The sequence below is a fragment of the Thermobia domestica genome, chromosome 2, assembly GCF_964235325.1.
Source record: "Thermobia domestica chromosome 2, izTheDome1.hap1.1, whole genome shotgun sequence".
NCBI classification, from domain to species: domain Eukaryota; kingdom Metazoa; phylum Arthropoda; class Insecta; order Zygentoma; family Lepismatidae; genus Thermobia; species Thermobia domestica.
The window spans coordinates 222,131,242-222,146,743 of record NC_137455.1 but is presented as its reverse complement, the minus strand read 5'-3'; the positions used below and the strand labels follow the sequence as shown (position 1 = coordinate 222,146,743).

At 36.1% G+C, this 15,502-nt stretch overlaps 1 protein-coding gene and 1 long non-coding RNA gene across 5 annotated transcripts in view; one reads left to right on the top strand and one right to left on the bottom strand.

Moving 5' to 3' along the window:
* The window catches only part of LOC145678383 (uncharacterized), a 99,716-nt gene that overhangs the window by 72,224 nt on the left and 11,990 nt on the right, over nt 1-15,502 (bottom strand). The window lies entirely within an intron of this gene.
* The window catches only part of LOC145678382 (uncharacterized), a 290,653-nt gene that overhangs the window by 263,906 nt on the left and 11,245 nt on the right, over nt 1-15,502 (top strand). For all 4 annotated transcript variants that reach the window (XM_081748457.1, XM_081748456.1, XM_081748458.1 and 1 more), the window contains one exon: nt 8,476-8,688. In XM_081748457.1, the coding sequence (XP_081604583.1) occupies nt 8,476-8,688 (213 nt within the window). The remainder of the gene's footprint in view (nt 1-8,475; nt 8,689-15,502) is intronic.

The window sequence follows — 15,502 nt, the reverse complement described above, 5'->3', positions numbered from 1 at the left end:
TTATTGTATATATATCTTCTGAGTAATTCTGAGAATCATTGCTCTTTCTTTAAGCAATGTATGAGACTGTTAAACTGCTCGTTGCTTAAATGTTGCACTAAGAAGGATGCATCCCGGAAAGTCCAAATTTGCAGAATGTCTAGAGCAGGGAAGGATAAATATGTTTAGTCGATGGCTGCACAACGCCTCCGCTGTCACCACGTTGTCACAGCGAATACAGCGGACGTTTAAGAATATTCTGCACTTACTATTAGGTATCTGCCTGGGAACTTTGGTGCAGCTACCCAGTCTCCTTCTTGGTGTTGCATTTTTAATGTCGAGTACTGAGTAGGAATCATCTTGTGAGCGAACACGTTTTCGGCTGTCAGCATACTTTTAATTATTGCGAAATTAAAAAAAAAAAACATATCTGTTAAAATTAAAATGTACAGAGAAGTTATTTCTGGAAAATTCTATTCAGGCCTCTTGTGGTAACAACTGCACTTTAGAAGAATATACTATTAAGGAAAAGAATGAGGTAAAATAATCTTTATATCGTACAAGCAATGGATGATAACAGCTTAATAAATGATTGTACGTAAATCTTGTTTGAGTTTGAATATAGGATTGTATATGGCTGTGCATTTTGCATTATTATTGAAGTGCTGCAACTAACTAACTGCAAACCATATGATAAATTCTTACAGTAATATATCACATATTGATTTACTCTGTATGAAAACGAAAATAGTTTAACATATGGTTAACCGTCTTTGTGCCCATAATTTTAAAATTAACGCTTGTGTCACTTTTCAACACTTGGCTTTGCAGTAGCTTTCCAACGAATTAGCAGGAAGCCCAAACTTACAGGACACCCTGCAGGTAAATACATTTCTTTGGACAGTTTCACTGTTCCAAACTAAGATTTGAAAAGTGTAGTATTGTTAATTTTATTATTATTGGCACAAAGGAGATCAACCATATTTTAAACTATTTTTGTTTCCATACAGAGAAAAACAATATGCGACAACATTACAGTAAGAATGTATCATGCATTTTGCAGTATGTTGCAGCACTTCAATAATGGTGCACTATACGTACAATCTGGATCCTGAATATGTCCAATCCATATATTACAACAAGGCAATACGTATGCGATACAGGTAAAATCCGTATATTTCATATGGACAATTTATAAGCTACAATCATCCAATCCATACATTACATATGGCCAACCTGTACGCAACATACGTATAATCTATATGCTGCATGCAGACAGTCTATAAGCTACATATGTGCACTCTGTATGGTGCATACGGATATTCTGTATGCTGTATCGGGACAAGCTGTGTGCGACATAAGGAAAATCTGTATAATACATACGTACAATACGTATATTGTATCTAGTCGTACGTACGGGGCACAAGTACAATATAGATGCTGTCTCGGGATTGAACGCAAGAAACATATGTACAGAACGTATATTGCATACTTCTTGAAATTATGCTCCATCCTGATAGTCAGTGAGTGTCGTCATTATTAACCGACATGCTGCATACGATCCTGACGTCACAAAGCTAGATATCACCTCCGTATATACTTGTTACTGCAGATGACGTCACACGAATGACGTCATTGCACTTATGCAGACAGTACGTATAATACATACTTTTTCAGTTATACGTTTGCTGCAGGATGTTATATACGTTTGTACGTTAAGTCCAGAAACTACAGGAATTACGAATGTAACCTACGCTTTTAAGTATGCCACCTACATTTTTTTTCTCTCAGTGTACAACTGGTAACAAGTCTTACTATATTTAAAAGATGAAAAACAGATGTGCAAAATTTTTCTCAATTGCAAAGGTTGGCTTCGAGGTTCGAACTTGGTTTACTTTTTTCCGAATATACCCGAAGTTGGACTTAGAAATTTTTTCCTCAAAGCAGTAATAAAGAATGCGCGCAACCTTTTTGAGACAAGAGGTATATCTTCTGCATGCGCATACTCATTTGAATCCAAGTGTTTGCGCCAGTATCGAGGGTGCGACCGCGAATTAAACCTCGACCTCGATCGCGAGGTCTCTTCGGTATGTTTCTACCCATAGGCCTTATTTTAACAACTTATACAAATGTCGGAGGTTCCAGACCTCCTGGCTACGCCACTGCTTTGTAGTATCCATTGTTCCTAAACATCATCAGTCTCTGTTCACTTCCACTTTCAGCCATAATTTTATTCTTTCAAGCCAAAGATTTTATTCGTTCTCCTTTGCATTTGGTGTTCTTAAAGATAAAATTATGGTATAATTAAACGTGCGATTCTACCATTTTAAATGTAAATTTCTGTCCCCGTCTCCGCAAAACAAATCTCTTGGGCGCAACCTTCTCCCTAAACCCCGAGTGTGTGCTTCACCCTGTTCCAAATAGAAAAATTGAATTTGGATATTTTCTGCAAGATTCTTCGCGAGATATAGAATTTCATATCCAGTATTTCTGTTTACTTGGTACTGGAGTTGATAGAATTGGAAGTAATTGTTTTGTATAAGCATAATTATGCAGAACAGCCATGGATAAATATTTTGTGTTGCTAAAAATGTATGAAAATTGTTAAGTTTCTAGAGGGGTGGAAAATATTCTTCCCAGGCTGGGACAACAGTAATTAACTTAGTGCCGGGGAAAGAAAAGCTAGAGACGGGAATTACTCTAGCTTTCTCAATTACAAATAAACGTTTTGTAAGAAACAAACGTTTCATGTCTGACATATGACTGCCCATATTTCTGTGTGGCTCCGTGGATGAGTACCGGTAAATAGAGTCGTTGTTTGGTAATCTTGAGGTTCATGGATCGAATCCCATTGAGGTGCGACTGAAAGTACGTAACAAGCACCTAATTAAAAATTCATGTTTTGTTTATAATTGAAAAAAAATATAAAAGAAACACCTAACAAGAAAAAACTTGTGTTTAGTAGCAGATGAATGTAAACAGTAGTGGGAAATCATGATTGGTTCTGCGGAGAGAGGACGTTATCTCCTTTCACTTTCTATTTATATTTAAGTTGTTGTTCTTGGATCAATCTTTCATAATATATCTGATGAAGGGAATGTTACATTGCCGAAACTATTACACAAATTTTAATAATATATATTTCTTGCTTTGATCAGTTTTGTTTTATTAATACACGTTGACATTTTTTTCGAAAGCTGTAATGAACAATAGACATGGTACTGTGATTCGAGTTTTGATCATGGCATTTTCAGTAGTGTAACCAGGTTAATTGTTCTGTTGTACTAGAATTTTCTCAGCATAAATTGAAGCATCTTTTTATATGTTCAGTGTGAAAACTATTGCATATTTATCTTTCTTTCAGGATTCTATCGAGGAACGAATAATATTGACGAGTTTCTAGGTAATCAAATATAAGGGTATCTTGAGAATTTCACAAAATCGCTACCATCATTTTGTTACTCTGTGTAAGAGTTCTTACCTGTTTTGGGACATGTTTTCCTGCTGAAATAAACTGCTTTGACTATTCTTGGCTTTCTGTTTGGTAGTAATGTATTCAAAATACAGTCAACAGCAAAAGTAATTCCCCTTCTCTGACTTGCTAAACTCCATCAGGTAGGATCCAGTATTTTTGCTGGTATCACAATCATCTTGGCAGATACATCCCAATCTACACATGTCAATTTTAGCAACCGAACACAGTTGCTAAACCTGTGAAGCACTGAAAGAAGCTTCTATTGTGCAGCTCACGCACGGGAATTTCTCCATTATAGTATAAAAACTGTATTGTTTGGAGCTTAATGTCCAATGAGTGCTATGTATTAGCGATATAAATCGTTGTGCATATAATGTATTATTTCCCTACATAGTGCATATGGGAAGAAAGAATGAAATAAAAGAAAACACTAATCAAACATGGGTTAGAAAGTGGTTGACATTAACTGAAAATGTCAAATCTGGAACAAACGAAAGAAATGTTTGTAAACCTTCGTCTCCATTCATGGACCTACTTCAATTCTCCTCCATTTTCGTATCTCTTTCCTTCTCCACAGATCTTACATATCACAACGAGTGGGGGTTTAACTTAAAATTGAACGGTCTTTAAAATTTCAGATATGCGGAGGTACAAACCTGGGCCACCTGGATAGACCTACGATAACCAATTACCTGATGCACACTGCGCATTAAAAATAAATTGCAACAGCTAACGCTGCGCAGCTAGCCCACCCAATATACACATTTTTATCCCATAATCGTGTCTGGTAAAGAGATCCCCTCTCTCTTCTCCTTTCTTCTCTCCCATATTAAATTAGCTAACAACATGAGCGCAATTCTAATTTCGAACTACACATGTATTAGTATCGATAATACTCGTAAGAAATAACAAAACCGCAATGAAACAAGATTCATAAGATGTAGGGAGAAACTTTAATACAATGAAACATTGAAAGCAATGGATGTCTATTACATAGAGCTTCAGAAATGAGGCAGAGAGAGGGAAGGCGAGAAAAGAAGAAAAATAAAAGGGAGAACAGACAAAAATGTGGAATTTTAACGTAGTAAGAAAAGAACCAAACATTATAAAGTTCCGTTACCAAAAATCTAACAGTAATATAAAAATAACGTTTGTTTTTATATATTTTTCAGGACTATTCGAATATATAGAGGATGCTTAAAACATTTATTAAGTCACTTTTAAAATTTATAGTATACTCAATTTCCAGTAGAACTGTAGATCTCCGAGACACATCTAAGATACAAAAGTTTAAGACACATGCTTTGTTTCCGCGTGGTTCGGTTGTAAATTCGGTAGTGTTCATTGGACGTACTATCCAAACTACTTTCTAATAAACCAAGTAGGTAGCGTAGGTCATATCTTCCATTCCAGACTACTAATGCAAAGTGAACGAAAAGAAAGAAAAAAGAAACGAAAAGAAAAAGAAAGAAAGATAAAATTAAATGAGTGCTATTTTACTGCTAAATTTTTTATCAGAAATATCCTATATTAAAAGTGCAAATTGTATTTTAATGAAAAATTACAAATGTTCAAATGGAAAATTGGATGTTCCTTATAAATGTAGCAGATCTTGCATGTTTCAAATTTCAACTTGAACAAAACACATGGAATTATAGGATGGAAACAAATTTTGTGTCAAACTAGTATAAATAAAATTTTCTTTTCAAATAACCAAAGAGGTTGCCCTTTTCTAGTCTTTTACAAAGATTATCTGTTCCGAACATCCACCATCAATTTCACCTCTTGCGGATATAACGTTGTAAGTTGCACAGATAGAATGAACACACTAGAGCTCAAATGGATCATAGTGTCAGTCGAATGATGTTGGTAAGCTTATGGACCACCACTGGGTCGAGAATTCAAACCTGTAGTGACCCGGTAATTCGACTGAGATTCGGTAACCCAGATGATAAAAAAGATATTTTGCTTATTCCTTTGCGTTTGAACAGTATTTCTTTCAGAGATGACCAGGATTGGAGATGTTATCCCGAGCACGAAAAACACTACGGTGAAGTTGCCAGTTAATTACATTTTCCAGACCAGGCCTATCGGTCTCTTGCTCTGTTTTAACTTTAGAACACGCACACGCACAAGAAGTGCGTGTGTGCGTGAGAGGGAGGGGAAGAAGTGAAAGATGCAAAGACAAGATAGGGAAAGGTCAAGAAGGAGAGAGAGAGGGAGGGACGAATATAAATATGAAACATACTTTTTACAGTGTATGATAAAGAACGCACACACTGTTTACTCAAATTCTCACCAGTGATGCCTTGTAAGTTCTCCAGCAGGAGATGAATCTCTCTTTACAGCCATTATTTTGTGCGAAAAAGTTATACTATGTGACGGGGAATCGAGTCTATATTTTCCATTTGGAAGTCTGGCACTTTACCACTACACCACCGATCACTTTACCCAAACTTTCTTGAATAAATGGTGTAGTGTTTCCTTCTGAGAAGTATAACACATAAAGTGTATACTGCAGATCAATGAAGTGTTTCGAATGTCCTGGTAACTCCCTTGCCCTTCCCCAACCAACATTCGTAAATCGTCCTACCACGATACAGGTGTTTGCTTCCACATTCTTAAGTATTGTTCGTCTAGTATGAGATATCGATTCTACACAATCACTTTATAAAAAAACAACTTTGGCATGAACAGGACTTGAACTTATTTTGGACAGCTCAGTTAATCGTAAGTCCTTTACGTTACCGCTACACTATCATACCACCTGAAACAACAAGTCAAATATGTTTTACTTTAGCCTTGATGTTTGGAACAATCAAGCTTCTTGCTGTAAGATTATTTGCACCTAAGTGCACAACGTAATTTATTTATTCGAGTTCGTAGAGAGAAATTAGTGAATACTAATAAAGGAAATAAAATACAATCCATGAAAAATTGCAGAAATAAATACATATTGTGCAGTAATTTTACCACACAGGTTCAAAAGCAAAACAGCCCTGTTTTTCTTAGGAAGAACTGAGACAATAGTTGTCACCTTAAAAACCATACTGTACTGAACCTACAGGTCTTGATTTCTGAGGTAGACATTCTGGTGGGATCTCTCTTTTGTTTTTCTTTAGAGTTCAAACAAAAGTGAGAGATCTCTCTTTGTGCTTCGACTAGTTCAACAGAGCTAAACCAATTAACGTTGCGATTAGAACCTTCAATTGGTTTGCACAAGTGTAAAACTGCTTGAGTAGGCTTCAGCAATTTATGTTCTTGTTCTGAAAGTCCTACCCCGTCAATGTCCCTGCCGGTATATATATATATGCGTTAAAAACATACGAGATCTAAGAGTCAGCCATACACATGATTTTTATTCCATACTTGGAAGGCTTTTTGGGCATGTATGTACACCTTGAAAGCATACTCCTACCAGCATTTTGTCTACTGTCACGTTGGAATTGAGACAAAACATTTCCGGTGAATTGGAGATAAATTTTTCAACGATGTAGGATATTGTGGCAGCACGATCAGTTTTCTTTCTTCGTCTCGGGTGGATGAATCGTCACATTGTAGACACATTAGTAGAATCTCGAATCTTTTTACCGACGTTGTAGCTCTGAAAACAGGTCTTTTGCAGAATCACTAGAGAAAAGTGAGTACATGTCTTCGTGACCAGATTTAAAATTAGATGTTAACATTAGCAAATCAATCAACGCTTTAATTTCAACAGAATCTGTATTTCTGTAGTTTGAAGAGTTGGTACTTGATTTGAGTTTGGACCTAACTGATTGCAGTTTTAGGTTTGTACGAAGTACTATTTCTTGAAGCATGTTTTCATCAAACAGAGTCCCCCATATCTCACTGGCGCTTGGGCTTCCCATTCTTTGGCCTTTTACAGTCAGCCCTGGCAAACGTCGGTCTTTTAGAAGATTATGATTTGGAGTCCTTGTTGCTCTTGATGGTTCTTTACTTTCCCACTTGAACTTATTTCGACCATAGAAACACTGATCATTACTCGTATCAGGAACAACTTCCACGGAGAAGAGTGAAGTTTCTGCTTCTAGAAGGTCATTCTCATCTTCATCACTTGTATTTTCTTGTTGATCGACTGTGTTTTCTCCAATTTGTTCTGGTTCTTCCGGAATAACATAGTCTGAGTCATTGTCTGAATCATCAAAATCGTCTAAGCCTTCAGATTCGTTCTCTGATTCAGAATCTTTCCGCACTAGCTCTTTGATTCTTTGTTCAAAATCTGTGCTAGACACAATTGTTGAAGTCCTTCTTTTAGACCCACTAGCTGAAAGCCTATCCATTGCAAAATACTTTTTAAAATGTTTCAAATGAGCAAACAAACCACTAAAATCTTGTCCCAACGACAGACTTCAGCATCCAAAAATGTTAACGTTACCCGAAACATCCGATATTTTACGCCGGAGATAAAATACACGTAATAAGAAACATCCGGTCTCTCAGAACGGTAGGTGTTTACAAAAGCGCAGGATACACAAGCCTGTCAACTTCAAACTGACAACCAACGCTACAGAATTGTGTGTAAGGGTTTTCTAGGAAGGTAGAGTGGGGGATGTGATTGTTGTATGAACAGTGTTGCCAATCTGAAAATTCAAAAATTACTGCCGGCTTGTGAGACCGGTGTTTCGGGTTAAGGGTTAAGAAGATTTTTGTATGTACGTTCCCATTTCCTTGGTAGAAATGCTTGCTTCGGACATAAACCCGAGTAGTGTTTCGGATTCCATTTTAATTAGTGCGTCCAACCTCGTATAGCGTCGGTGTTAGAAACGAATGTTAAACCCCAATCCGTCGAATTAACCTATGCTGCTGGTTGTAGCCTCTGTAATCCGATTTCTGACTCACCTTACTTATTTCCGTTTTAGCATTTCGTAAATTGCATTAAAATTTAATGCTTTTAAAAAGAAAACTTGATTTCCTTCATATTAACTTTTACTGCTAACAGTAGGGTACGGTAAGCAATGATATTGTCATACTTACATACAATAATGTTCGCATACTTTCAGGAGGTAGTACAAGGCTTGAAGCAGCAACTTGAAGACCGAAGACAAGCTGAACTAGAAGAGATAAAGCAAGGTATTGCGTTGAGACAGCGATTAGAGGAAGAATCTATGGAGTATCAAAGAATGGCAGAGGAACAAAAAGTTAGAAGAAGAATGGCTCAGAAGAAATACGCCCAGGATCTTCTCTGTCAATTAGAGTATAATAAGGAACTAAGAGTAAGTTACTGTGTATATTAACATATCACTACTTCATTTTCTTAGTAGTAACAAGTACATTGTTGATAGGTCAGTCGAAACTCTTCTACTTTCTTCCCTATTGTTGTTAGTGTTATTCATTTTAATGATTCCAGTATGAATACCAGTATATATATATTTGTCTTTTATAGGATTTAGTGATACTCGATTATATTTCTATTGTTGGAGATTTTACTGTTACATAATGTCTAGGGTTCAAGGTAAAAGAAAAGTAAGGAAGAAAAATGGGTAAGCTTACCAACTTGGAAGTTGTGCTCAGAGGTGGGCAGTGTTGCCACAGTCCTATCTCTGGAGTGGGCTGAAAAATAGTACCAAATTGAAACAAAAAGGGCTGAATTCATTATTTTATACCAGCGTAATACATGGCTCTATAACACGAAACTAAAAGAGATGACGTTCTAGAGCACTCCTACCCCCTCTTCCAAGCGTGCAAACCAAGTACTCTTTTTAAAAATTACTTTTTAAAAACGCTCAAATAGGAGTAACCCGAACAACCGTGGAAGTAAATGAAACTTTTATCGAACGTAGGAAGTTTAACAGAGGACGCAAATTAAAAGGAAAAACAGTTATCATTTTTGGTATGTATTGTAAGGAAATCAAACGCGCCTTTATTTCAGTGATCAATAAACCAAAAAAAAAGTATTATGGCCATATACACAGAAAAATCCATTCTCTGGACAGCGTTATATTGTACAAATATACGGAATCCTCTTGCTTACTACAGAAATCAGTATGGACCATACGTTATCCATATGCTACATATGCACTGCCCTTAGATGTTACATCATGCCGTTGCAGGATGCCTAACATCCAACAATTTTCCGTATATCACATGCATATACTTAGTTTGCATTCCTCAGCTTTATGTTATATACGTCCACTTCTATGTGAGATCCTGACCGCATATTGTTTCATACGGAAAGTACGTATAGATGGAACACTTATACGGAAAGTATTATAAAATATACGTTTTCAGTTACACGTCTGCTGCAGGCCCCACGTTAAGTCCAAAAACTACAGGAGTTACGCATGTAGCCTATAGCTTATTAAGTACGCCACATACAATTTTTTTATCAGTGTATGAAAAAATATAAAACTAGAAACAAATCAATCACCGAGTTTGTGTGTAAATAGTACATTATAATAAAATATTAAAATATAAATTATTGCCTCCTTATTCTTGCTCATTTCACGACCGAAGGAGAATAATAGAATGTAAGAAAAATATAAGGTAAGTAAACTGACATTTGTAAAAAAAAAAAAAAAAAAAAAAATGTAAAACCGGTCCAGGTGCGATGGATGGGAATAACAAGCTGGTTACCCACCGTCACTAATGGGTAAATTAAAATGAAATGAAATCTTTAAGTTTTACGTCCCACGGTTATACCGGTTAGGCTAAAAGAGACGGTGATGATGAGATATGAGTGAAATGGTGGAATGAAGAAAATGGGAGGAAACGGGAGATCCCCGAGAAAATCCACGAGCACGGTGTTCGTCCACCACAAAGTACACACGGCGCGAGCTGGGATCGAACCAGGGACCCCAAGCACGCTCTACCACTTCACTAACGGATGTCCGCGGTCCGTCGTACAGGGTCCTAGAACCTTCCCTGAAAGACGTCAAAAGAAAGAGATGTAGGGAAAGTCTTACTGACACTTTTGAAAATGTGTCAAGTATTTGTTAAACGGTGCTGAATTGGGTAGAATAGTACCAATCTTTTCACAAAAGGGGCTGAAAATGCCAGCGTGGTACCAACGGGCCGATGAATGACAAAAAGGGCTGAATTTGGTACAATTGTACCAAGTGTGGCAAGAGTGGAGGTGGGTCAATCCATGCAAAGTGATCGACAAAACAGAAAAATTGCTGCTCGATCTTTCCAAAAAAAAAAAAAAAAAAAAAAAAAAAAATACGTTATTTTGAATATCTCAGCATGTATTTGCCCTAACAAATTGAAAATTGCTGGACGTCTCCAACTCGTGCAGAGCTAAAATTTAGATCTTTTAACATTTTTGACTAAAACCATTTGAAGGGGTGAAATCAGGCTTAGAGTAGCAACATTTTTTAGACACTGAAAACATGTTTGGGAAGAGGAAACAACTGATGTAGAGGCCTGAATTTGTGAGTGCATGTAGTCCAGGGTCATAAGTTAATACACAAAAATTTACAGACCTGTAGCTGCTCCCAATGGACTGAAAAAAAAATCGTAAAGTTGGGGAATTATGCCAATTTAGCATATTTCACTGTCCAATATCTCCAATGTGCCTAGATAAAAAATCTGAAATTTTGGGAATAGTTAGTCCTTTAGTATACCATAACATGCAACAAAGCGCGTTTTGTGTTTTTGAGCAGAAGTGAGTCAAAGTATTAAGTAATGTCATACTCTAGAACAGCGTTTCCCAACCTTTTTCAACTTGCGGCACACTACGGGTGTTACTTGGATTCTCGCGGCACACTTATAGATATTATTATTTGTAAATATAAAACACAGTGGTATTTTTTCTGTTATTGTTGATCTCCTCACAGAGAAGAAAGCTCGATCACTGGTTTTCCCCCGTGGTAAATAATTATGCTTATTTTTCATTCAAATTTAAAAATAGAAAACAAATGCAATGAAAAATTGGACTCAGGTTTTTAGAAATACGCTTTCTTTTTAAAAACTGTATCCAACCTTTTTACTAAGAAGGAAGGTCACTAAATAACGAACAAACAAACAAATATCTCTTATTTTTAAAACACAAATGTAGGTAATTTTTTTGAAAGGATTGAATGATATTTTAAATTTTCAAGTTACGAAATAGTCTGCAACGGCATGATGTAACATCTAAGGCATATATAGCATCTAGGATGCATCTAGGCAGTGCATATATAGCATAAGGATAGCGTATGCCTCGTACTGATTCCTGTAGTAAGCAAGAGGTTTCCGTATATTTGTACAATATATCGCTGTCTGGAGAACGGATTTTTCTCAGTATATGAAACTTAAAATTGTAGATTCATAGTAGAGGTTCATAGTAATGTGAAATACAAATATACATTTTTCTCTACGTTTTGCAATTTGATTGCTATAAAATTAATAATTTTGTTTCGATTTCTCGCGGCACACCAGCGGCTCATTCACGGCACACCAGTGTGCCGCGGCACACCGGTTGGGAAACGCTGCTCTAGAAGGTGTTTTGTTCACAAAATCTTTTTTTGGACATTGAAAACATGTTTGGGAAGAGGAAACAACTTACGTAGAGGTCTGAATTTGTGAGTGCATGTAGTCCGGGGTCACAAGTTAATACACAAAAATTTACAGGCCTGTAGCTGCTCTCAAAGGCCTGAAAAAAATCGTAAATTTGGTGAATTATGCCAATTTAGCATATTTCACTGTCCAATATCTCCAATGGGGCTTTATAGAAAAATCTGAAATGTTGGGAATAGTTAGTCCTAGGTTGTATTATGGTTTTACAATTTGTTTTAAAGGATTAGCTCTATTGTCGAAAGAGCGTAACCGGAAAACTGTCATTCATATTTAACATCTGAATATGCCTATTGTTAGATATGCAATCATTAGTAATGATTCATTACTATAAATTAAATCCACCTTGTACCAAAAATTCACTTCTTGCGCCTCATTCTGGTTAAATTATGCACTTAATGCGTAAGATTTTTATTACATGCCTTTGTAGTTTTCTTAAATTTCGTAACTATATCCTCAATAACTAAGAGAGTCGTAAAGCTCCTTCGCATTACCATGAAATTGATATTTGGACCAACAGGAAGATTAATAATTCTGTCACAAACATCCATACTTGGATCAGTTATCAAGTTTCGATAATGTGCTTGAGGAACAGACTGGAACCCTTTCGGTAGACGTTGGAATTTACGTTTTGTGAGTGCGTAAATTTAACCTTATAATATACTATCTCCCAATTACAAGTGACTACTCTATTTTCGTTGCTTGACAGTTTATGAAAAACTTATGAAGCGAAACTGATAAGAATATGTCCTTTCAAAGAAGTTTTGATTCTCGAGGGCAGAATAATTTTACCTAACTATTAGATATAGTTTCCGTTTAATGCAAGTAAAATACATTTAATTATTCAAGTAACAAAAAGGCTTGTAGCATTCCAAGATTTATCGTTGCAGACACAAATGTTGTGCTAAACCAATCAAGTTCTTATTGTAGTTGCTCGCTTCCTCAAGATTTTACAGCGTCACTATCGCAGAACGGCAATTTTTGGCCTTCATTTGACTTTTTCTATAAAAAAGTCAATACCACACGCACATTATACATTGCAAAAAATTTCATAGGTAAATTTACGAAAAACGTTGGCAGTCTGTTTGTCAAGCCTCTATGTAAATCAATTTACACCTATAAAATAAAATTACTAATACGAAGTGGTGTAAAATTACATTTTTAACAATGCAATATCATATTTTCTTATAAATTTATTGTAAAATTGTAAAAAACAGCAAATTTTGTAATTTAATCTAAGAAAATGTATATAAAATTAATATATATATATATATATATATATATATATATATATATATACAGGGTGTTTCAAAACAACACCGACATCGTTTGGGAGGTGATTCCTGACACCAAGATAAGGCAAAAAGTATAGATCAATCTGGGTGCACAAATGCTTCCTTTCGGAGTTATAGGCTGCCGAAAACGTGAAAAAAAAATGAATTTTAAAGGACCATAGCTCCAAAACTATGGGACCTACTGTAGTCGGGTCAAGACTTTAATTAAGAACTAGTATGTGGCCTATCTAAATATCTAAGTTTGAGAACTCTGCGGTGCTTCCCCAACAATTTTACTAGAGATAGTTGGTGAGTTCTTCAAGTTATATGCCCATAGCCAAACTCCCTATATAAAAATTGTTGTGTGAGTACCTCGGGATTCTGAAACACATATTTTTGGATAGTGCACATATTAGTTCCTAAGTAAAGTCTTGACCCGACTACCATAGGTCCCATAGTTCTGGAGCTATGGACCTTAAATTCATTTTTTTCATGTTTCGAAAAGGAAGCATTTATGCACCCAGGTTGGTCTATACTTTTTGTCTTGTCTTGGTGGTAGGAATCACCTACCAAACGTTGTCGGTGTTGTTTTGAAACACTCTGTATATATATCGGCGTGGTGGTAACAAAAGGAAAGGATGTCAATACTGAAATATAAAGTAGATTAATGATGAAAGATATGTTTCACTGTCATGTATTCATCTCTTATTTTTGTGTAAAAAACACTGTGATGGCATCTAACTGTCAGAAGAGAATAAAGCTACTACGAGAATAACTTACAAGCTGTGAGATAGGCCACACACAAAGTATGACTTAATACCAGATCTTATACTACAACTGACAAGTAGAAAATAGTGTATTTGTGTCTTCACAATGAAGAAGAAATCAGCGAGCTCACGCTACATACAAAGTGATAACAAAGTCCCGTTACCCCCATGTTTTACATAGATGTTAATGATTTTTTTTCTTATTGTCGCAGGTGCTGATATACATTTAGTGAAATTAATTAGAGACATTCAGCATGATTTTACTGTAAGGTTTCAGAAACCTTCCCGTTCTAAACTAACAATTTTTCGGTAGGAGAAAAAGCTCTTTGCAAGGAAGAGTTGGTTATTAACCACGGATGACTACAGAATACGAACGCTACATTCGTTAAGGCAACGAGGAATCGACTTTAAATAGTCTGTTCAATTGCAAACACACCTAATAAGACTGCAAGTCTCCCAATCTTACGCTCTACAGTAACACGTTAACTGCGTGGAGGCAGTCTTTTCATCCGACGGCATTACGCTGTATTCCATTGACAACAGCACATTGGTGGCATCTATGCGATTGTGAGAAGAATAACGTTTTACCTAAGAGAATGGTCTGGTTGTGACTGTGAAGTTGTAAGATAGGATATATTTTTATTATTATAGGGATTGTCTTTCCCTAATAGATTGTTTAATTTTAGATTTGGTTCTCCTTTAGATCTGATTTTAGATTCGCTTACAGACTCTAGATTCTAAGTTACAGATTTGACTCTCTAGAGTCATCTCGTCTTATAAAGAGACTAGCAGCGTTCACCCCGCTTCGCTGCGGTCACCCCGGAACGCAATAAACGTTGTTACTTAGATAATTTTTACTTTTTCGCTTTCAAGTGATATGATAAAAACCATAGAAGATTGCAGTAAATGTTAACATTATATCGCCTGTCATTTATGTTAACCCGCCCCGCTTCGCTGCGGTCACCCCGGAACGCAATAAACTTTGTTACTTAGATAATTTTTACTTTTTCGCTTTCAAGTCATATGATAAAAACCATAGTAGATTGCAGTAAATGTTAACATTATATCGCCTGTCATTTATGTTAACCCGCCGAGTGACACGGTCATGCGGGTTGCATATAAATACGTTTATTTTTATACCTATGATGAACTAACAAAGGATTTGTACGTTATGGACACTTGAATGGTCAATTATCTCAAGACACTGGTAATTAAAAATTAAAGTGATATGATAAAAACCATCTAGGGTCCAAATCCTAATAACCCCCCAAAAATGAAAGAAATTGGTTCAGCCGTATTAGCGTGATGAGCTAACAAAGGATTTGTGCGTTCTCTTTTATATAATAGATTAGTGGTATCTTTATATTTTGAGTTCTGGTTATATCAGGATTCGATTGTTGCCTCAAGGAGGTTATGTTATTTAGAGCCTTTCTGTTCTGTTATTTAGAGAGCATGTTTTTGGTCTCAGTCTTAAATGGAAGAGATCAGGGCCA